Genomic DNA, 24,193 nt, shown 5'->3' on the forward strand with positions numbered 1-24,193 from the left:
ACATATGTTCAATAAAAACGAAAATATGTTGGAGGACGGGTGGATTCAAATTTGCATTTTATAGGCTGCAAGCCATTTGGCAAGGCCTACGAGTCCCCAAGCATGACCATGTGAGAAGTTTCCCACTCACATGTCACACACTACCACATGGTAATGTCAATTTGTCCTTTTATAACACGTAAATTTATTTATAAAAATTAATTGTGTCATTTATTTATATTGTAAGAAGTAAATTAATAAAATTACGTGACGGTGTGATCATCATTTACAAATTCTCTCTATATAACTGAGCTCAATCTTAGGCCTAATAATGTTCGTTTCTAGCTCAACTATGTCAAGCTCGTTTGTTATTATTATTACTACTAGCATATACCCCACACTTTGTACGTGAAAATATTTTTTATTTTAGTTTTAAAATGGGAAGGAGATCGAGAGGGAGAAAAGGAGGAACATGGAATTAGGGAGAGAAATTTTTATTTTTATTTTTTAAATTAGAGGATGTTAAGGTCATCTTTTGATGAGGCATTGAAAAAAAACTATAACATTTAGTTTGTGTGAATTTACTTTACTGCCCATAATTTTATTTTGTGGAATAAAATTAAATTGACTTTTCATCCTCTTTTGGTTAACAAAGGGGGTTTTATTGATATGTAGTTTAAATTATTGTTATTATTATTTTGACAAGTTTCTATTGACTATTGAGTTACTCCATTGCTGGCCCAATAGCCTTACTCTAGATGATACTGAATATGGATAAATGAGGAAGAAAACATGGTCGTACCCAGTGCACAAGGCTCTCGCTTTACGCAGGGTCTGGGAGAGGTGAATGTCGGCTAGCCTTACCTCCATTTATGGAGAGGCTGCTCCCAAGTCTCGAACCCGAGACCTACCGCTCATGGGTGAAGGCACTTGCCATCGCACCAAGTGCGACCTCTGAGGAAGAAAACATGGTAAAACCAAAAAACCGAAAAACCAAAAAAATATGGCTTTTCCTATAAGTCAAGTCTTGTGATTTTGATCATCTGTTTAGAATCATGGTCTAATATCCAAAAGCTGTTAATTATGAATGATGTTATTGACACTTCAAAATTGTTATTTTGCATAGACAAATGTTCTCGTTATAAATTTAGAGTGCATGATGACTTTTCCAGAATGTAAATTGTTGATGCACAAAACCGGAGGTCTTGGAACAACGTAAATCCGACTGTGAATCTGCAAGAAATGTAAATAACACAAGATGTATCGTGGTTCACCCTAAGGTTTGAGCTACGTCCACACTGATTATGTATTACTTTGTTTGCCAGGGAGAGAGATGGAGAGAGCTTCTGAGGGTGAGAGAGCCCTTCCATGGCCTAAGAAATTGGCTTCCCCTAATTGTGAGGGTGAGGAGTCCTTTTATAGAATAAGGGCTCCTCACTTATTACATATTTGCCCATTCCTTTATTACATAATTACATTTAAGTCCCCCAAATATTTGTACGAGATCTAAATACGGATGCTCTAAGTATGGTATAAACATAAATAACAATTTTTTTTTGTAATTATTTGCGTAGTGATATTATTTTGGCCGTTTTGCTGCCATTTCACTTGAAAGAGCCTAATCAACCAATTGATGTGAAACGACACTTATAGGTAATACTTTTGCGCGCAAGGACGGAGCCAATGCATGCTCGTGCATGCCTATGCACGTTTCTTTTCTCACGTTTTTGATACTTTTACGCGGAGGGGGCGGAGCCAGTGAAATACCCGCACATACCCATGCACGTTTCCTTTCTCATGTTTTTAATATTTTTACCCGTAGGGGCGGAACCAATGCATGCTCGTGCATGCCTATGCACGTTCTTTTCTCAGGTTTTTAAGAATTTTACGTGGCGCGACGGAGCCAGTGAATGCCTGCGCATCTCATGCACGTTTCCTTTCTCATGTTTTTAATACTTTTACGCGCAGGGTCGGAGCCAATGCATGCCTGCACATGTCCATGCACGTTCCCTTTCTTACATTCTATAGCGGAGTTTGGAATTTTTTACCGGATGGGCTAGTTTAAAATTTTAAATCTTTTTAAATATAGAAACTTGATACCCTATTTCTCATAGTATCAGCTAGCTTAAAAAATTTCACGATGTGAGCCAAAAACATGTTAAAATTAAACAAATCCAAATTTGTACATGTACAATAAGCGATGAGAAAAATAATGTAAGAAAAAGAGATGGTTTGCAAACTGTATTATATAATTTTATATAGTTAAACCTAGATAATTCGAATTAGCGACTAAATATATGGTGAGCTACATTCGAAAATCAATCAAAATTACATGTAAAATTTTATTTTTCACCACAAGCTACTTGGGCTACAGCCCAGGGCAGCCCTTAACTTGGCTCCGCCATTGCTTACATTTTTATTTTTATTTTTGCTATATTAAGTTTTTACAAATAATACATAACTGGATAAATTATATTTACCCCATCAAGTTTGAAGTGAATTACCTCCTTATTTTTTTCTTTTTTGTTTTTCACTATCATGTCCGAATCCATTTTGAATTGTATATACTTATTTGTATGAAGAAGTGTTGAATTATCTTATTGATCAAAACATGAAGCACAAAGAAGAGAAAAGGAAACCGAAGTAGGAAATTTTACAAATTAGATTGATTGTCACTAATAAAAGAGCTCAAGTTACCCCAGCCTGACAAGTTTTGTTAGGTTCCACCTCTTACTCGAATTTCTAACTCTGCTTACGCGTGAATGATTTCATAAAATGCTGAAAAATTGAAAATTTTACTAAAATTGCTAACAAACATATGTAAAATTATAAATCCACATGACATACCTTATCAAAACTAAAACAAAACAAAAATATTCTTCTCACTTTTCTTTCATCTTAATTTCCATTTAAAGTGACACTACAATAAAAATGGCTACTGCGCACTATAAATTATTTGTGCCATTTGAGGTCAAAAAGCACCAACAATTGTGCTCATAGACCAATAGCAACAGTGCAACTACTATCTTTGTGTATGTGCCCTCTATGAGCGTCACCATTGCTGATAGCACACAATATGATGTTTTGTGCTCAAAGAGGCAGGCACAAATAGACCACTATTTGTGCCTCGTTTCTGACAACTTGTTAGACAACCTTTTCCAGAAACGTTGGCACTTCATATTGTAATTGTGCCAACATGAATTAAATATTAAAAAAATTGAGGAAATGAAATTTTTTAATTTTCTTAAAATGAAAAGGCCTACAACACATTCCCAATCTCACAAACATAATGTAATGTTACATATTTTATCTCTAATACAATAAAACTTGAAAGCACATATTTTTGGACAGATGCATTTTCCCCAGCAAGCCTTGCACCTCATCAGAAGCCATAACATATATAGTCGAATTCAAAACAAAATTGGTCTAAAATAGGAAGGCCAGCTTGTCGGTGATACTTAAATCTTCAAAGCGTGGAACGTCCAAATAGGAAGGCCAACTCGCTGGTACTTCCAAATCTCTGGTAACAAGAAAAACACACAAACAAAAGCCGATACTCTTTAGTCTTTAGTAAGAATAATTAAAGAAAAAAGTGCATCTTATATACAATTCCAAGAAGACATAGTATATAACTGTAATGCAAAACAGCAAACCCCTCAAGCCATTTCTCCTTGCAGAGATTGATAAAAGCATTTGTATATCTTCTAAAGATACCATCCAATCGATCCACCAAAATATCAATATCTTGTAGTTCAGGCAATTAAACTATGAGTAGGGCAAAAACAAGCTTTTATGATTTAGTTCTACAAACTGATTCACACAAATAATGAAACCAATAATTCCTAATACCATTTGAATTCGTCGGACGCCAAACAACCTTCAACCACCACAGATAATATAGTATTGATATCCCCTGCTCTGATAGCTTCAAAAAAATGACCATGAGTAAGAAATATATCAAGCAGTAAAATACATTATCACATTGGATATCGCTGAAAAAATGAACTATAAATTTAGACTACCAAGAAGCTCTTGGAAATGAAGGTGACATCATTTACACAGAGCATCAAGAATGAGTATGTAATGGCTTCCAAAATTTTAAATCATGATTCCTTTTCTTTACCTGATCAGATGCTATATATCCTTCCTCCCACAAATTAATTGGTGTAATTATGCTATGTATACATGCACTCGTTTGTGATTGAAACATAATGACTTTTGCCAGACACTTTAGTAACATTTTTAATTTCTTCATGCATGGCAATCAATCTTCACACAGATTAACACATGAAAAAAGCAATCCACAATCCCAATAATGCGACTCTACCTCTTTTGAATGTAGAATAAAAGAAAGATGCAAAAAATAAATAATCTCAAAATAGGTCATTTCCTACAACATATAACAAACACGAATTTTAGGACCTTAGGAGGAGATAATTAGTAGTTGGTTTGAAGTTTAATTGACAGAACACATAAGTCTAATGGAAAAAAAATGCACATCTTGTCATGGGCATCGCAATTAACTGTAAGACATTGACAAATTTTCACATTCAATGATAATGACGTTATCCTATAGTCAAATTGAAACTTCCCCAAAAGAAACCTAATGTAAATTACCTAAATCAGAGTTAGATCTGAGCAAAAAAATTAGGGAATATCTTCTATAGTCAAATTGAAACTCCCCCAAAAGAAACCCAGTTAAAAACAGTCAAGAAACGAAGATTTACATAATTTAATTATCACATGAACACCAGTCAACGATCATGAATTCGAAACAAGAAATACTAAAACAAAGTACTACCTAGAAACCAAAACACATTTAAATTGAAAAATCTTAGAAAAAAGATTACCTGATTTTACCAACGCGATTTCCGATTCAGACTCTACATCCACCGATCTTCCCAAACCTGACCCACCCCCTCCACATAAGTGTTCATGCACATAGAGAAATTGCATGTAAACATACAATATTGTAAATTTTGTATAATTTTATGAGAACCACAAATCAGACACAAATATTTACTTATAAGTTATTATGAGGGGCATTCTTAGCTTGATGGCAAATAGAATATATTTGTACTATTTATGAACACTTGGAATTTACAGGTTACCCACATGCACAACACATTCATCAACTACCATCATGCATTCCAGGACAATAAAGTGGAACCAGGAGCCCCAAAAGAAAAAAGACAATTAACTACTTCAAGTTTAAACGAGTAAAACGGATGTGAATCTTTTCATAAGCTCTTCCATAAACTTTCAGAAGCTACTTGTAACACTAGGATGAATTTAAGCAAAAAGAAAATCCAATTTTTGATATACATAAAAAAAAAAAATCCATACGTGGGTGGGTCTAATTCTTCTCGGCCTAGGTTGGAAACAAACTTGATCCACCTTCCTCGTCCCAATCTTTGACATGCATACATAAAATGGATTTAAAATTCGAAATCTAGAATCAACCCCAAAACTAAAAGTTTTTATTTTGGAAAACAACTTACAGTGGAGGACAACCCACAAGGAAAGGATCATTTTTACCTCTTGGGTCGAGGTCCGATTCAGGCAGGTTTGGCCAAACATTTGTCGGAAAATCTGCGGCCACCGCTTCTTAGATCTAAAATTGACTAAATTGGCTACGAATTTGTAGAAACTAACTTGGGGGTTGGAAAGAGGACGTGAAGAGGATTCTGGAGGTTTAATTTGACAGTCGTTGATGATTGGTGGACGGCTTGCGTGAAAAAGGAGAGAGAGAGAGAGAGAGAGAGAGAGAGAGAGAGAGAGAGAGAGAGAGAGAGAGAGAGGACGAAGGGGGAAGGGAGGAGGGGGAAAATGAGGGGAGAGAGAGGAGTTGGACGTATGCAATGCATGGAGATGGAATTGTGGGCAAAACCATTCCACTCTAACTCTCTTTCACGTCCACCGACCCAAACTCTCAAATCTATAAAACTCGTACGTAATCAATCAGAGGCGGTTAGGAAAAGCAAAGAAAAAGACACAAATAAAACTGAAAAGAAACTTGATAGTTCAGCTGCTATATATACAAAACGAAAGCCCACACATACCATTTGTTCAGTTACACTCCCACAAGCAACTAAGCCAACCAACACCATATTGGGAATTTCAAATCCAGACAACAAAAAAGAAAGAAAAAGGACAACTTAGGTTACACAAATTTCTAAGGTGACCCATTACTTATTAGTTCCTTGTAGTTCTTTAAAGGTAGAACGAAGTACTAGGTTAAAGATCAGAAGCTGGTTCCTTGGGTACATTGAGAAGCAGACACCATCTCTACCAAATCCATCTCTCTCCTTTCGTTCGAAGAAGCTGCAGCTTGAAGATGATGATCCTGTGACGCCAAATATTCCATGTTTGTGTTGTAAAACCCTAAGTGAGGAGGATGATAATTTGAATTATAAGATGATGAATTGTCAGCTCCATTTAAGAGGTATGAGAGGTAAAGGTCAGAATACAGAGGGGTGGTAGTAGTAGGACTGGGGCTACTAGTTGTGGAGGTAGTAGCAAAATCGTACATGTTTGGATTTTGTGAGGGTTCCATTGGACTAACAATTAGTTCAACATTGTTGTCAGTGGAATTGGAAGGCTGTTGAGGATGATTGAGATTGTGAGGGTTGTTGGTGAAGAAATTTTGCATAAAAACAAGTTCATCATAAAAAGAGTCAGCCAAATTCAGTGGAGAGCCAAAACAGTTGCTAGTAGTGGACTGATCAGATGGCTCTGTGACCAAAGTGTTGAGGTGGGTTTTTGATGGATCATTTTGAGAGAGAGTGGAAGAGCTAGTAGGGGTACTAGTGGAAACATTGGAAATATTGGAGGAGTTGTTCATGAGATTCTTGCTTCTGATGTAGTTTTGGAGAATGGAAGAATGAGGCTTGTTTTTGTGGTTTCCATTGTTGCCTTCAGGTTGCTTGTTCTTTCTCTTTGAAGTCTGCCTCCTTTTTGTTGCATTCCAATGGTTTTTAATGGCGTTTTCGGTTCTTCCAGGAATGCGTTTCGCAATCTCTGCCCAACGGTTTCCAACTTTAGCATGAGCATCAACAAGTACCCTCTCTTCCTCTTCAGTCCAGCCATCTTTCTGAAAAATAAAATTTCACCAAGAAAAAAAATATGGAACATAAAATTATGTACTACAAGAGAAAAGCCAATGAATTCTTATTTTTAATCCAAATAATTAACCTTATAAAACATTTTCATTTTTATCAACACCCTATAAATCTATGTAAGCGACAAAAGGGAGGGAGGAGGGTTCGATGGGATGGAGATGAACACCCTATCCACCAACACAATCCTTCACTTGCGAACTCTAATTAATATTTTAAAAATGAAATTTGATTACAAAAAACCTATGCAAAATAAACATTTACAAAAATGTTTACTTCTAAAAGGAAGATGAGATGCTTAAATGTTCTTGAGCTAGAAGTAGAACTAGGGTTTTGACAACGAAATTTGAATCCCCAAACGGAAAGAGAGGAGATCTATGAGATCCACAAATAGATCCTTCACAATCTAAATTTGCGCCTTTGACTTTTAGCTATATCTTTGCCATAGATCACAATCCAGGCAAAAATATAGCAAAATTTGGATACTTTTTCATGGTGAAATTCTAACTTGTAGCTAATTAATTGTACAAATCTAAAAGTGTATCCAAGCAGCAAATTTTTGTTCTTGGTTTATGGAGATCTGAGAACAAATCACCTTGATATCAGGACGCAAATGATTGTGCCATCTTTCTCTACACTGCTTGCCAGCCCTACCCACCAACTTCTCAGCAACCTGTGCCCATTTTCTCTCTCCACATTGCTGCACCAGCCTGATCAACTTCCTGAAAATTTCACCATACGAAAACAAAGCCAAACAAAAGATATAAGAAAACCTATTTAAGTTTACCTGAAATATTATTTGATGGCTTCGAAAAATCGATAAACTATAAGAAAAAACCCAATTAATTTTACATGCAACATTGTTTGATGATCGATCGACACTGAAATACAAAAAATCCACAAGCTTTAAGAAAAAAAAGGGCAAATTAAGAGAACCATCACAAGGTTTCTTGTTACAGATATATATACATATATATATCTATATATATATATATATCTATATATAATCTTACCTGTCTTCTTCAGCAGTCCACTGTCCCTTTATTAAAGTAGCAGCAGTTAAACCTTTTTTAGATCTCTTTCCGACCGCTTTACAACTTCTTTCAGAAACTTTTCCTTCCTCTCCGAAACCACCTGTGGTATTAGGGTTTTGCTCTTGAACCCAACTCATCATCAAGGCCTCTCCTTGTTCAAGAAAAAGTTCATCCACAAAGCTTGGCTCTTGGAGATGATCAGTGATACTATAATTATTAGGCCAAGAAGCTGCTGCCTCATGGCCAAATATTGCACCACCACCACCGCCAAAAGAAGCAAAACCACTCAACCCATTTGAGAAAACCACATTTTGATGATCTATGTTGCTTGCATTGTTTTGGCTTTGATGACTTCCCCACAAGAACCTATCTATGGCTGTCAATGGAGGACCTGCTTTACATAAATTGTGATGCTGGGGAGGATCTTGTGTGTTGTTTGTAAATCCATAAACACCATAATCGCCATCACCACCACCTCCTCCTCTACCTCCCTCCATGAAAAGAGATATTTGAAAATTAAGACTGAGAAAATGCAAGAGGAAAGAAAGAAATTCAGGATATTAATTTAGGGTTCAATTTTGGTAAGCTTTTCTTAAGGGGTTTTTCTTGTTTTCAGTTTGTTCTTACTTCTTAGAGTCAGAAGGGAACAACCTTGAAACGAGTGCTTGACAATTAGCATGTACTCAGCCTAGTAAAGAGCCACATGTCACAATGACCGTCGATGCGGAGATGCATCTAACGGTTCAAAATGTCTTTGGCTGTGACTCCTGAGCTTCCCTTCTTGTAGAAAGTAGAAAGAGCTGGAAGAGATTAGCGCGTTGGTTATAAAATCCACAATTATTAAAAATACATTTTATTACAAGATTTTTTAAATTTTGGACTAACCCTCAGGTAATGATTTGGGCAGCTACCAACTGTTAATCACTTTGGCGCCCATAATGACGGAAAGACATAATTGCCCCCGTATGTACACTCTTAGCTAATGGCACATAATGAAATGAGAGGGTGTTTTGGACCATTTGATACCATAAAAAAATGAGGGACATAAAAGATTGAAAAATGTTTTGACTGTCTGAGTTAATTATGAATTAATTATAATTAATTAGGAAGAGGAATTCTGGCAAAACTTTAAGCCCCAGTTTTATTGCTTTGTTTAGGGCTTATGAATGCTTAGCCAATTGTACATATTCCATTTTCTTTCATATTAATCTCCCTCATTATAATTTTATTTTATATATTTTGTTTCAATTTTTTTTTTGGACACCTGGATGTTTATTTTTGTGGAGCGATTTTTTGAGTGTGCTAGGAATATGACCTGATACACCAAATTTTATAACATAAGTGATTGGAATTTGTTTTTCTTCAAGTATTCAATTACTTGTATTATAACATTTGTACCGGGTCATGTTCATGACACACTGAAAATTTTCTTATTTTTATGGATGAATTTGACTTAGAGAGAGGTAGGGTTGAGAATTTTGACACGAGAAATTTCAAAGAAAATATTAAGCTCAATTTATCGATTTAAAACTTTTGGACATATTTCCGTTACTGGAGTAGATGAAGAAGTTATAAAAATTGAAATATTGGTAATTAATATCTATGAGTGATTACCTAAAATCTAAATTTTATGCTAGCAATGTTTAAATTTATTATTATTATTTTTTGTCCAAAAGCGATATTGAACTTTAACTAGTCTGGTCTCTGAAAGAAGAAGGAACATGAACTTGAGTGCATGATGAGAAGCACACCGATTCTAGCCAATACAGCTACGTCCGCAAAACAAACGTTAAAAGGTCTCCTTAAGGTAATACCATCTTTTAAGAAATGAATCTTTTTATTCAGGGTAATTGGTCTAGCGACATTCATTTTCTGCTTTGTTGGAGGAGATCCCGACTTCAAATCTATAAAGAAACAATTATTAATAAACAAAAGGTATCTATTTTGATTTAGAAGACTTAAAGTAGATAAGATCATTCAACCAAAAAAGAATGTTAATACTTCATCAACAAAACTTTAGCTACAAGTATTACATTTGGAAAAATAAATTGGAAGTATGCTCACCGGCTTGTGATTTTTCTTGGCTATTAGTAAGTGTAAATGGAGCTGCAATTTCCAACTCCTGTAACTCATTGATGCTATATGTTTGCAGGAATAAAATCTTTGCCTTCTTCAACAAGAAAGGAAAAGACTTCACACCAAAAAAACAAAGCAAAACCAAAAAGAACTTAAGCCTAGAAACTGTTATGTGCAGCCAGTTTCTTCAATCTGAGCGCGAGTCAGTTCCTTCATTTCAATCCTAATACGAGCGGTCCGGATCAGGACATTTTGGCCCTGGCAAAAAATATTCCGGCGAATAAACCTGGGACAAACAAAAGTTATTAAGATGAGAGTAAAACACAACAAAATCACATTAGTATTTCAATGTCTTCATTGTTGATTGTGTTGATTACCAAATAGTATACTGAAGAGGTTTAGTAGGCTAAGGGGCACCCTGAACAGGACTAAACCAGCACGCGAGATCGGAATCTTGTTTAAGGAACCAACGAGACTGCAAAGCAGAAGAGTATCTTTAGTTCCTGTATAGATACTCACAAGAAGTTTTCGTGTTGAGCTAAAGTATACATCGATATTACCGATAAGTGGTTGGGCCAGTTTGATGTGAAAACCACATGGAGGTGAAGCTGATGGCAAGTCCAAGCAATCCACTAGCTGTTGCAACAACCCAAAACATTGGCAATTTGATCACATCTCTGCAATATCGAAACCAAAAGAGTAAGTAGAACTGAAGTTAATATGTTTCCACAAAGAAAAGGGCATGAAGTTATGTCAAACTTTGAATTAGGGAGATACGCTTACACGTTCATTATATATTCCCATTCATCAAACAGAACAATCAAGAAGGCAGCAAAAGGTAGAGATAACAAATTATTCAGCAAGACCATTGAAACTTCGTTGAGGGATCCAGATCTTGTGTACTTTTTTGCCTCATCCATGACTCGCCGTAGAGTTAGCAGTCACAAAGAGATAATATTTGCACAAATTATAAAATGATCTGTGTAATACACATATAAAGTTATAGGTCTCCCAAACAAACTATAATTTACATGCATCCAAAATATAGTAATTACTACTTAATGAGTAGCTTGCTGTTAGTACGCAATTTGAAAGCTGCCATGCGTAACCTACTGTGCCAAAGGAGATATCTGTAATGCCACTGCTGATAGAAGAGATAATCTGCAATACATACAGAAAAGATAGTGCTCTTTCAAAAAATTTATGGGGGAAGAAAAAAGTAATTATATTTCATCTACAGAGCAATGAATATGATATGGGAATCAAAATGCTGGCAGTTTCCTGCAACACGGTAAGTGTAGAGTTGATTACCATCATAAACATGGCAGTCCACACTTTCTGATTCTGATGTTTCCAGAACAAATATAATTCTCCAAGCGCTGTTAAAATATTTGTCACATTCTTCAGAATGGTCACCATTGCAATATTTACATATTTCAAACTGAAAGAAAAAACAAATGAAATACAGTACGTCAAAGGTTTGTACGTATGTTAAGAGTATCCTTTAGTAATAAACTTTATGTAGCATCAAATGAACCACAGTACATTAAGCAGTCCATAATCCATATATGTTAGAATACATTTTAGTAATGAACCATATATGTCATCACATGAAGAGAAGTGTATATTTAGATGTTATAATTAATATTCTCTTCACAAGTTGTCGTTGTTCAATTTACCGCAGGTCAGAACAGTAAGCTCCAAACTAAAAGGAAAATAAAAGGCCCCAAAATATGTAGGCCTACAACTTACCTATACATGCCTGATACAAGCATTCCAATGAAGATTACATTGACAGGGATCCAGACCCTAACCAGTTTCCAATTCAGCTTTTCCACTGTAACAACTCCAGATAAACCCAGGAGGACAACAATTATGGTACTTATCAAATTCTGCAGAGAAGCGTACAGAAGAAATAAGTTTTTGCTATGACTGGCTAAATTAAAGGAATTGCAAAGAATTAAAGAAACGATCATCAAATTAGTGACGAGGGATCAATTATCGGCCTAGAAAAATCGAAACCTTTGTACATGTTTCGTCCTTATTCAAAAGAAAGTCGTTTGGAAGGGCATTACGATACGTACTTGATAAAACATCAATGATACGCCTGCATTGAAGTTGTAACCGGACAGAACAACTTTGTTCAGCAATATCATACTACAAGAAGAAATGCAATAAGCTGTCCCAGACAACAGTGGTCCAGATTTCCTTGCTGACCTATGTTCACGCTTTTCATCTCCACTGATTGGAATAGAGACAGTCTCACCGTGCCCTCCTTGACTCCCTCTAAACAATCTGCTTTTAAGAAAGTACCCGAAAAAAGGGGACAATGCGCCAAATTAACAATGTGTCGATATAACCACAAAGCAACCATATTCTAAATTCTCAGCTCATTCCACAACACAACATCAACATATGAAAACAGCCAGAAATTGTCATTATTCTAAGACGACTCATGGGATAAACGCGACCACCTAAGACGACTCATGGGATAAACGTGACCACCATTAACAAAAATCCGTAGTGTTCATCAAAGTTACTTCTTCAACTTAAATAAGTACAAAAACAAAAACAAAAGACAAATTTGTTGTGGAGATTCAAAGCCTTCGATCAACAAAAAGTAAGAGTAACTAAGGAGTCTACCTGTCAGTCAATGTCACAGCTCTTCGTTCCGGAAGAATCAAATGGACTCCTCCATTGATAGAGCCAACTTCTGGGTCCTCACTATCATGGCCCCTCACTGCATCCAACTTGAAATCAGATGACAAATCACCCACCTGCAAAGGTAAAAAAAAATCAACAACCCAATTGCAAAATAAGCTCAAATTTTCACTTCCTGAAGCTAAAAATCGTATCTTTTATACTTAAAGGTACAAATGTTCTTACCAATTAAACCCTTCAAGCTTTTTTTTATTCAGTCTTTCAAACTCTGGAAATGTACACCAGAGACAAAGGTACCGGGATAGCTTAAGTGAAAGTAGAAAAGGGAGATATATCAAACGCTTGGGTAACGAAAATCATGAAGAAAACGTGAATCCGTGAAAACTCATCTTTTTTTAGAGCACGAAAATCTGAGTCAAGTGCGGCAGTACTGTCTGAGAAGGAGAAGGAGAGAGAGAGAGAGAGAGAGAGAGAGAGAGAGAGAGAGAGAGAGAGAGAGGGAGCATTAAGAATGGAAGGAACAGAGTGGGAGGGCGAGATTCCAGGCGACTGCCATAGAAATTGAATGATATTTGGGAATGAGGAACACTACCACATGCACCCAAAGTCAAACCCTTATGCGAATCATCATCCTCCATCTCTCTCCTCTCTCTCTCTCTCTCTCTCTCTCTCTCTCTCTCTCTCTGACTCTCTCTATCTCTCTCTCTCTCTCTCTCTCTCTGACTCTCTCTGACTCTCTCTCTCTCTCTCTCTGTAGAACATTACGAAGAAGGTCAATGAAGGTGTACTGCTTCTTCTTCTCTTCTGTGAATCGAATCAGGGACGCCGGAATCCGGAATTTGGAAAGCAATCACTTTTGGGTTTCGCGTGGAATTTCAAACGGTCTGCTTTTTGCGCGGAAATTATGGATGGATTTTGGGGCTTATGGACTATTTATTGATCTGGGTTTGGAGCAGAGTTCAGGATATTGAAAGAGATTTGTCAACGAAGCCCATCAGGCATGAAATCTTTATCACAACCAAGCCCACCATGAGAATTTTTATTTTCATTTCTGTCCGACGGCACCGAGTTTTGAGGAGACCGTTAGAGCATCTTCAACATGCAATGCAAGTGGTGGATTGCTCTAATAGTTAGGATCTTACTTTTCAATTGATTGTATTCTGAGTTCAAACCTCCCGCTCCCTTTGATTATGATATCGTTATTTGTAGGTTATCATTATGTCTTTGTTCAACCATTACTATATTAGCTAACTTGTTGTACATATGTCATTTTTAGAGTACGCAAATCGGTTAGGATTTTTCTACATACTGGGCTAGGTTTAATTTATTAGTCATTTGGGCTTTGGTTTCTTGTAAAGGCTCGGAATCAGATTCCATCCGCATCCACTTTGTGGGGATCCTAGGGATCTCCACATCTTAGCTATTCATTATGTATCATGCGGTCAGAAATCATTTGACTTTTTTTTTATTTAAAATTAAACACAAATAATATCTGACGAAAACTGACCGCACAATAAACAATGAACGGCTAGGATGTGGGGATACCTAGGATCCCCACAAAATGAATCGGGAGACGATCCTTTTCCCACATATATCTCTTATATGCCAAGTCATGAATGCGTATCCAAGTGTAAACCTCTACATCCGTACAATCATCCAATTTACCAATTCTACATGGTATCACTCGTCTAGATTTCTCTATAACTCAAAACCCTAACCTTATTCTCTCTTCCCTGAAAACCTAAAGATTCTTATTTCCTCCATGGCTTCTGCTGCTGTCGTTGTTGCTTCCTCCACCTTCGACCCTTCTTTTTCGGTTGCCAACGTCGCCCACTTTCTCAAGCTCACTAACTTCAACTACCTTAAATGGTTGAGTACGTTGATGGCCTGATAACGCTCTCATCGCCAAACTTGGCCGGCCAAACCTAATCCTTTGTTCGTTACTTGGTTCCAGGCTGACCAATTGGTCTGTATTTATCTCACCTCTACCATGTCCGAGGCCATTCTCTCTCTCGTTGTCAACAAAACTTTGTCAAAAGCTACTTCGGACTGCCTCCGTGATCACTTCTCTCAAGTTTCCATCGCCAATGCCACCAACCTTCGATGTCAGTTGCTTGATCTCACTAAGGGCACTAGCACCAAACTCACGAGATTGTTCATCGTGTATCATGCATGTTCTCATACTTCCCAACAAAATAGTTTGGTGGAGTGCAAATTAAAATACCCTACTTTATATGACGTTACAAAATTAAATCTAACAGTTTATGCATGGTACAAAAAGAAAGATAAAATATAATTAAATTGGAAAAAATACAAAACAGATAGTTTTCATAATGCAGAATATTAATAAGCAAAAATTTACCCCAAAAAAGGCTTAGAATCCATTACAGACTACTCCAATTGACACTATAGGTAGGAAAGCATATACCAAATAGAGTTTAATAATTTTCTTAGCATTAAATAAATAAATAAAATGCACGACAAGTAATTAAGGAAGAATGCAGCCCTAGGGGGGCCTTATTCGCCTTCCACCTAAGCTGCGCAAGAAAGGCTCAAGGATCATCCTAGGGAATAGTGAAGCTTTATAGGGTCTTTCTGTCCAGGTGTAGGTAGTTCGCATCTTCATAGGGTCTTTATGACCGAATGTAGGTACTTGTCATATCTCATTAGCATTTCGGCGCTATGATTGTGTTGACCCTAAAAACTACCAAGCCTATGTGGCAGGCAAGCCGAGTAATTAATAAGCTAACTACGTCATTCGGTTGTGTGCAGGGCATGCCAACTCATCGGTCGAGCTCGGTCCGGGAGTAAAATGTGTTGATGTTTGGTTGAGCGCGCTGCTGATTTCTTGATCTTGCGATTGCGGCCGAGGAAGGAACACGTCTCAGCCTTCAGGTTTTAGAGCCTGAAGACACGACTGCTAGTTTTGCAAAGTTCAATATCAGATTCGGCTTTTAATGTGCCGAATGTAGTAACCTAGTAACACATCACTTCGTCGAAAAGGCTGATGAGATGACCTCTACCAACCAGGACTCGAAAATCCTTATTGACTGAGACTTGGATAGGTAATCAGTCGACTTCGAAGCAATGCTGTTTATCCAAACTGAAGGTGCTCCGTTATCGGCTAACTCTATGACAATAATGTTGTTTATCCAAACTGAAGATGTCACCGGTTGCCTTCTCAATGCTATTTATCCAAACTGAAGATGTGTTGGCGGAAAAAAGAAAATAAAAATTTCAAGGTTGTTGAGAGGTTTCGCGTAGAACGATAGTTTACGTAGGGCAGTTTGTGTGTTGAATTGAAGACCCTTTTAGTCGTCTACCGCTCGGTATTTATAGAATCAAAACTCTTAGACGTGTTGTAGAATCCAAGTTGTGAACATCCAACCATCTTTGATGATAAATCACAACCATCCTTTTTCCCAATCTTAATTGCCGCGCCATCAGGAGAAATAAAAACTGGATAAAATGGCATATGCCATCTTTTATCCCATATTTCCACATGCATAGGTTCATAAAATAAACAATACCTTTATTGGCTAATTATCCAAGCAAGTTACCCTGTGCTGGATGAGTAAACCAATCTCCTCCACCTCGTTGACCAACCAACGATGGTCATCAGATCATCTTTATCTAAGCCAACTAACTTTGATCAAATCTCATCTTTATCTCCATTGCGTTTGTATAAATGCATGGAAGATAGTCTGCCATACTCTAACTCCATTCATGATAGTCATGCTATCTATTCACGAGATTGCAACAATATTAATTCACACGGCATCGTATCAAATCACCACGACTTTATCACCCAACTGTGCTCTAGATAATTCAATATATTATTAAGAGATAATTATTATGATAAAAATCACAATATTATTCCTTAATAATAACTAAAATTATCCTGACTCAGTTACCTAACGGCTTAGAACTTCGTTCACTCAATAGCCTCGATTATTCGGACCGATTGTGTAATTTTGGGTCCAAACAGATTGATCTCTAAAATACGGTGAATTTTGGGTTCTTCTAAAGTGTCGGTCCATTTGTGGCCTTCGAATATCTTTGCGACGGTGCCCTCGTTGATGCCGGTGAGCACCAAAACGGCGTGCTAGACAGATTTGTGTTTTTCAAGGAGACTGGAATTCGAGAAAATTTCAGTGCAATGGCAGGATGTACAGGGAAGACTAGAACAGTTTCGGATGTTAGGGTAAGAGAGTTGGGAAAAGGCCCAAGTATTGGATTCAGGGTTTGAAGATCGAGATGAGTTTAAGGGGTGGATTTTTTGGGGTCCAAAGTGTGGAGAAAGTCTAGGGTGGGAGAAATTTATGGGCGGGGAGAGAAGATCGATGGGTTCGGTGCATGAGAGGGCCTTGTGGGATTTTTCTTTACTGGTCGCAGCAGCAGCTGCGGCGGCAGGGGACCATGTGGCAGTGGTTTTAGTCAAGATGCGGCGGAAGAGGAATTTGAGGCGGGGGACGATGACATAGCGTAACTTCCTGAAACCTGCGGACTTGAAAACTAATGTTAGGCGTCATTAGCTATAGCTATACTGCAAATAGTGCTTGCAAGAGAGAGACACGGAGGAAATTGCAATAGTGCATGAAGTTATGACAAGGAGTGGAGTTTATATAGAGAGCAAAAATCTACCTCATGGAGGAAGGAAACATGCATGAATAATCCTAGTCGAACTCGGAAGCTCATCAAACTTGCCCGAAACCTTCAAATTAACTTGTAGGAATCAAATATATGGAAGAAATTTCGGGAAGCTAGATTATAATGCAGGCGGTTGAATTTGTTAGGGATTTTTTATTTATTTTTGTTAACAATTGGGACAATTGGTGGCAAACCACGGTTATCCAAGGTATGAGGAATTTCACCATGCCTATGGCTACAGACAATCAAACTCACCAACTCGGAGCATCGAACTCGAAACCTCTCACATTTTTTTGTTTATTAAGGAGTCGCAGTCCGCACCATTGCCACTGGGTCACTTGCTGTTGTTAATTTGCTAAGGATTTCAAACGAATGCTTTTGGTGCGGTTGTTATATGGATTAACATTTAACAGTATGAAGCCATCTCAGGAGGGGATTATAATTTAATTACGTGGTAATTTTTTTGTTAACTCTTTGTTTTAGGTTGATTTTCTAAAGTCTTATTTCAACTTTTTTTTCTAAACTTTTCAACCAATAAAAGGAGAGATTTTTTAGTGTATCCAAAAAACGGAGTGGTACACCACATATTACTATACAAGTGGTCAAATATTTGTGTTAATAAATAATAAAATTTCCCTCTACTTATATAATAACACGTAATGTACCATCCGTGCACCGGCACAATGAAAATTTCTCCAATAAAAAGTTCAGGTTTCAACAAAGTTGGATTTTCTCAAATTTCATTGGTTTGTTCAAAATTGTACAAAAATCAAGAATTCGACATCATGAGATTTCTTCTGATCGTTGGATTATTAGAAAAGATATAGAAATTATAATCTTGATAATTATATTCATAACACAAAAAATTAACTTTTTCGTTGCACTAAGACTCATCCTTTATATTTTCACAATTCATATACTATTTTTCCCCGTCCTTCCATCTTTCACATATTGTCTTTTAACTATGAATGTTTCGTAACAAAGGATGCAACGTAGACAGATGTTTAGTTGGGTGATACTATAAGAGGGCACCCCAATTTGCTACCAACGTATCTCTATCTAGGCCTTTTATAAGCTAAATTCAAAAGCCCACCTTTGTCCTTCTGTGGATAGCTTCGGTTTTTGGTAGCAAAAATGTTGTATGCACTCTAGTTTTGTCTCTCTACACCTTGCTTCTGTGAGCTCTGCTCTCATAAGATCCTCATTTTGAGAGTTTAGGTCCAAATGCTCAAAATTTTGACAACTTAATAAAGCAATCAAGAAAATGAGTTTTATAATGATTCATGAATTTTAAGTTGGTTTTGCTTTATTAAGTTGTCAAATATTTTAAACCTTTAGATTTAACTAATACAATCTTGTGGCTAATATTATTTGGTCCTCACAAGTCCTTAAAATAAGGACCTTAGAAGACAAGATTGTACGCCTGTAAACACCCAATAATGTTGCTAACTCACAACTATTTGATTTTTAAAGAAATGCTTCTTATGCGCTTTTCCATAAAATTATTTAAAGTTAAATTTTGAAGAACTTTTACGGGAAATAACCTCTCATGTGCCTCTTTCTAGAAGTGATTCCAACCCTCCAAAATCATTCTTAAACGAACCCTTTAAGAGCTGCACAAATCACTTTAGTAAATTACCAAAATCACCTTCTATCTTTGTTCAACTATATTTTAATCTAAGAAGTGGGTGATTTAGATTAAGCTACATAATAAATAAACTATAAAATATAACTAAATACCAAACTCTTTGTCTAGGTCGAACATAAAACCTCCTCACTTTCACTCCTCACTTTTAAGTAGAGAAAAATATTTACTAAATCTTATGCTACTTGGAACTGACAGGATCACTTTAATTCAATGAAAACAATTAGAAATGAAAGTTTACACCGTACCCTAACACTGAAAAAAAAAAAAAAAATAACACACACACACTCGCACACTAAAATGGGACAAAAATCCCACTCTCAAGTGAGGCTTTGCTAATTAGCATACAAATTAACATGGCAGGATGCACCAATTACCAAATAAATCCATGCCAACTATCACATGTTAATTAAATGGGATAGAACAAGAAACCGACAAGGCCACAAAGGGTTGGAGCTCAACCTACACACTCCACACTAAGACGCTAACAATTAACATCAACAATTCATCATCCTATTTATATATAATTACATACCAAAAAATAAATATCCACATACCTAAATTAGTAAATTAATAAGAAGATGATGGGCAATAGAAATTGAGGATTAGGGGCTGTGACATGTTTTTGGTCACAGGCTAAGCAAAAACCTGGAGTGGATCAAACACCATCACCACCACACATCACCAAAAAATCACAATCCTCGCTCTACAATAACGAGTACTACAAGTTCATATTCCATGCATCAAACGCTCAAACTATCACACTATCACACAGTATATATAATCACAAAACAAGGAAGCACAGCCCTCGGGTTATACACCAAAAGCTCCTCCTCGTCGACCTTGGAGTGTACCCCGCTGCCTCCTCGTCCCACGAGCGAGTCGAATCCACCGCCCTCTTTGTCGACGTCATCAATATCCTCCTCCGAGTCACACCCGACCCGACCCGCCACGACCCGGCAGACCAACATAGCCCGCTTCACGTTCATGAACTTAAACTCCTCCTCGATATCCTCCGGAATCGCCACGTGTGCCCTGGAGCTACTCGACAACGTGGAAATTCCGTCCAACTTGGGCGAGAATCCAGATTTAATAATCCCGCAAATACTGCAGTACTCGTGATTACAAATCCCAGAATTCCCGTTGAGTCCTAAATCGCAGACGAAAGTCGAGCAGTGAAATCGGAGAAGCTCGTTGCCGTCGGCAATGCAGCGCTCGTCTCGCCTCCGGCAAGCGCCGTTTCGCGCCGCCTTCGACTTAACCAGCTCTCTGTACTCCTCGAACCTCGACAGGATTTTGCCGCTGTTGTGGATCTTCAGGATCCGGTGAATTTCGGGGGCTTTTCGCGTATCGGTCCAACCGGTTTTGAATATGATTTGGACGATGTTTTTGCCCGAGTCTCCGTCATGGAGCTCTGAAACGGCGTGGTGGATTGCCTGGTGGTGGTCGAGAGTCTCGGGTTTCGGGAAGATTTCGCCGCAGGCGGTACAGGGGAAGATATCGTTTCGGAGAGGGAAGAATTGGTGGGAACCGGCCGAGATACCGGAGTCGGGGAATGACCCAGGTGGGTATTTGGTGTCTGGGTCGGGTAGGACGAGGGAGACGATGGAGTGGTTGGAGGAGCGGGGTGGCGTGGAGAGGTGGGATTGGATGATGTTGGTGCAGGTGATTTTGCAGGATTTGGAGGTGAAGATGCGTTTGAGATAGGACCAGGAGGTGGAGAGGGCTTTTTGGGGTTTTAGGGTGGTGGGTTTAAGGAGTTTGCGGCGGTGATGAGGCTTTGTTTGGTGGTTGGTGGTGGCGATGAAAGAGAAGCAGCCGAGGTGGAGGAGGAGGAGAAGGAGAGAGAGGAACTTGTTGAAGAGTGTTGATATGTTGGCCATTAGGGTTTTGGAAAATGAGTGTATAGTAGATGTCGATAGCTATAGGGTATGCATGAAGATGGAGAGAGAGAGAGAGAGAGAGAGAGAGAGAGAGAGAGAGAGAGAGAGATGATTGATGGTTAGGAAATTATGGAAGGAGAAGGAGGAGAGAGGAGTAGATGATCATGAAAGGGGAAGGAGATAGGGAGGGGGAGGAGGTGGGACACAGGAGCAGGTGAAGAAGAATAAAGCTAAAAGAGAGAGAGTAGGTGGAAGGCAACTTCATGGTATCTCTCTGTCTACCTCTAGGGATATCTCTATATCTCGTTTCTCTTACATGATGGGGAGATGGTGAGAATATTTTAGCTTTGCGGTTAGTATTACTGCGAGAGTATGAATCTTATGTCGACCAATTTTTTTATTTTATTTTTATTTTTTTACATATTATTACTGTATAACATACTTTTGACTGAAATTAACAGTCTTCCATTGAAGGGAATTTATCATGCATGCATCATATGTATAAGGGATGCATCATGCATCTTCAGTAAAAATTCGTATTTCATATGGAATTATGATTAATCCATACATACCCTTGATGAAGAACAATGAATTCGTCAATCTAACATTATATGAGTCTTATTAACAATTGAATTAACAAATATAATTACCACACCATATTAGCTAGTGATTAACATTTGAAGAAATTTATCAAGGCCGCCTATTCAATTTAGATTCTAAAAGATTTTAAAAGTATCAAGGTATTCCATGAAGATTTTATTAAGTGAGTATTTAAAATCATGGAGTATCTAATTAGGATTTCAAACGAGTTTGTGAAAGTCATGGAGTATCTAATTAGGACTTCTAATTAGTATATTCGATAAGGATTTCAAATGAATTCATAAAAGTTCATGTGTAATAAAATAAAATAAAAAATATTGATTTTACAAAAATGTTATTCATACCATCTATTTATACTATCATTTGTAAGAGAGATGCTCCAAATTAATGATGGTAAAAATTGGATAGTAAGTGTAGCACTAGCTGCACTACTCTTGGTTTTAAGAATTTTGGATATTGTTGGATTTCATAGCTAGGATTTCGTAGCGAGTTAAGCCATATCAAATCTTGCCACATCCCCTAAGATTTTGATGGATTTCTATTTTTTTTTTCTCTTTCCTTCTTCTCATGATACCATCTTACTGACTATATCCACTAGGTGCACCACGATTTTTATCGTCATGTTTCTACCATAAAAAAAAATTATCTCTCGAGTCTCCCCATTTTTTCATCTTTATCTTCAGCTCTTCAACTCCAATTCTCAATTGTCATTCAGCCACAACTGAATCCGAGTCTTCCAACTTAACTGAACAATCAAGAACTTTGATTCCTCCGATCATTTACTTTGTTCATCCCTCCGATCATTTAAGTACTAAACACAAAGCCATGGTTTTTCAGCTCTGAATTTGAAAATGGGTTAGACATCTCATACTTTAAATTTAATATTATCTGATTGTTGAATGTTAACTCTCATAATAGAGATTTATAATCAAATTTATTGTTGGCATAGTCTTATTGGGTATTGGGCACCACATGTATTTTAGGAGGCGAAGTTTTAGGGAGAAGAGAGAGTTCACAAATAAAAGTGGAATGAATTTTGAGTTTTAAAGAGTAAAGTGGTGAATTTTGAGTTACAGATAAAGTGAGATCAAAATAGAGTTTCAGATGACGTAGCTAGGACTTTTATTTTTATTTTTATTTCTTGTACTTTCTACGGTTTCACATGAAGCATGCTTTTTGGCTTGAACATGATACATGAACTTGAAACACTCCGCATGCATCACATGGATCTTACTTTTTATGTCGCAACTTTAACCATAATTAGCGTTCCCTTACATATTTGAGACATACAAAACACAACTTGTCTGCTAGGGAAATTTTTCTTTGTGACGGGAACACCGATGGTATACATATGTGTTTATAGAAGTGGTAGAAAAATTTATTTTTTAAGTTATTAACTTTTTAACACACATATCCCACAATTTATATAGTAATACGTGGTATATCACATCGTGTACCAATCATACTGAAAAATCTCTCGTCTGCCAAAAGCTTTGCCATTACAATTTCCTTTTAATAAAAACTATGAATTAAAAAACAATCACTTATCACTACGATATATTAGTATTTATGAAGTGAAAAATTTTAATTTAATTTTTATGAATAACGAGTTTGACTGTGACTTCATTCAAAATTTTCACACGTCTTAACTTAAGTAAATCATTATATCAAATACGAAAACTCCTTACGCATGCATTTCTCGATCATGAATTAAATACCTAATCAAAACTAATTAATCACCTCAATGATCGACAATCCAAAGTGCTTCATCATTGTTAACAATTAATTGAGGGAAACTGAGATTGGCATGTGGAGTTCCTTAAGCTCATCATTATTCACGATCACGTACCAAATTAACAATACATATATCTACTTGGAAATTAAAGAATAAATTAACAAATTGATCAAGAACAAACTCCTAGATGCGATACTACGGAATGGATGTGATTCCACACGTGAAAGGCTCTCCCACAAAAGCACCAACCCATTTAATTAAGAGAACTTTAATGAAAAGCTACCGGTATTGTTCATTTTAACGAAAAATCATATTTTTACACTAAAAAATCAATCATGATGCTATCACTTTACCCTTTATTTTATTTTTATCATTAAAACTCAAAATTTTCAAGCATTTTTTTATTAATTTTTCTTTTAATTAAACAATTTTTTGATGCATAAAACCAACAATTAGATAAATGTTTTCTCAAAAAGAATCCAAAGCCTGCCCTTGCCGTTTAGTTTGTTTTTTCACTGAAAGATATGAACAAATATATGACACATGATTTTGTCCAAAATTACTGGTTTTTTTTTATGACTAAAGAAAAGGAGTAATGGGACAAGATTCCATTTATTTAGGATGACACTGTGTGTGGAGGACCCTCAAGAGTACAAAAAAATTTCAGTATGTAGGAAACAGGTGTTAATACACCAAGTGTCGTATACAAGTGGTTGGATACTTGAGCGTTGAAAATTTGTTGAAATTTCTTTTTCAAATATCCAACCATTTATATTATAATATATAGTTTACTAAGCTGTCGTATTCGTGAC

At 36.9% G+C, this 24,193-nt stretch overlaps 3 protein-coding genes across 3 annotated transcripts; all 3 read right to left on the minus strand.

Annotated features, from left to right (window-relative positions):
• Positions 1 to 6,223: 6,223 nt before the first annotated feature.
• On the minus strand, positions 6,224 to 8,634 carry LOC103447661 (transcription factor MYB119-like). The gene is made up of 3 exons (XM_008386850.3): positions 8,111 to 8,634; positions 7,693 to 7,819; positions 6,224 to 7,072 (listed from the first exon to the last, which is right to left on the minus strand). The coding sequence occupies exons 1-3, from the start codon at positions 8,626 to 8,628 to the stop codon at positions 6,224 to 6,226; spliced, it is 1,494 nt and encodes a 497-aa protein (XP_008385072.2). The 5' UTR covers positions 8,629 to 8,634.
• A 1,415-nt stretch (positions 8,635 to 10,049) lies between these two features.
• On the minus strand, positions 10,050 to 15,038 carry LOC103447660 (GDP-mannose transporter GONST2-like). The gene is made up of 10 exons (XM_070808346.1): positions 14,967 to 15,038; positions 12,851 to 12,984; positions 12,292 to 12,502; positions 11,960 to 12,099; positions 11,519 to 11,648; positions 11,271 to 11,368; positions 10,991 to 11,146; positions 10,768 to 10,884; positions 10,585 to 10,682; positions 10,050 to 10,493 (listed from the first exon to the last, which is right to left on the minus strand). Exons 1-10 carry the CDS (start codon positions 15,036 to 15,038, stop codon positions 10,450 to 10,452), a joined length of 1,200 nt encoding a protein of 399 aa, XP_070664447.1. The 3' UTR covers positions 10,050 to 10,449.
• A 4,616-nt stretch (positions 15,039 to 19,654) lies between these two features.
• Positions 19,655 to 21,537, minus strand: LOC103429889 (uncharacterized). The gene has a single exon (XM_070808104.1). It carries the CDS (start codon positions 21,044 to 21,046, stop codon positions 19,931 to 19,933), a length of 1,116 nt encoding a protein of 371 aa, XP_070664205.1. The 5' UTR covers positions 21,047 to 21,537; the 3' UTR covers positions 19,655 to 19,930.
• Between the last annotated feature and the right edge of the window lie 2,656 nt (positions 21,538 to 24,193).

The sequence above is a fragment of the Malus domestica genome, chromosome 11, assembly GCF_042453785.1.
Source record: "Malus domestica chromosome 11, GDT2T_hap1".
NCBI classification, from domain to species: Eukaryota; Viridiplantae; Streptophyta; class Magnoliopsida; order Rosales; family Rosaceae; genus Malus; species Malus domestica.

What these genes read in the sequence shown, in the direction of transcription:
- LOC103447660 (XM_070808346.1), bottom strand. Translation starts at nt 15,038, where the DNA reads ATGATACACGATGAACAATCTCGTGAGTTTGGTGCTAGTGCCCTTAGT. An exon ending in TATCATTGATGTTTTATCAA is followed by an intron (nt 12,100 to 12,291) that starts GTACGTATCGTA and finishes GCTTCTCTGCAG; the next exon opens with AATTTGATAAGTACCATAAT. An exon ending in ACTGGCCCAACCACTTATCG is followed by an intron (nt 10,683 to 10,767) that starts GTAATATCGATG and finishes TCTGCTTTGCAG; the next exon opens with TCTCGTTGGTTCCTTAAACA.
- LOC103447661 (XM_008386850.3), bottom strand. Translation starts at nt 8,628, where the DNA reads ATGGAGGGAGGTAGAGGAGGAGGTGGTGGTGATGGCGATTATGGTGTT. An exon ending in TGGACTGCTGAAGAAGACAG is followed by an intron (nt 7,820 to 8,110) that starts GTAAGATTATAT and finishes TGAAATTTTCAG; the next exon opens with GAAGTTGATCAGGCTGGTGC. An exon ending in ATTTGCGTCCTGATATCAAG is followed by an intron (nt 7,073 to 7,692) that starts GTGATTTGTTCT and finishes TTTATTTTTCAG; the next exon opens with AAAGATGGCTGGACTGAAGA.
- LOC103429889 (XM_070808104.1), bottom strand. Translation starts at nt 21,046, where the DNA reads ATGGCCAACATATCAACACTCTTCAACAAGTTCCTCTCTCTCCTTCTC.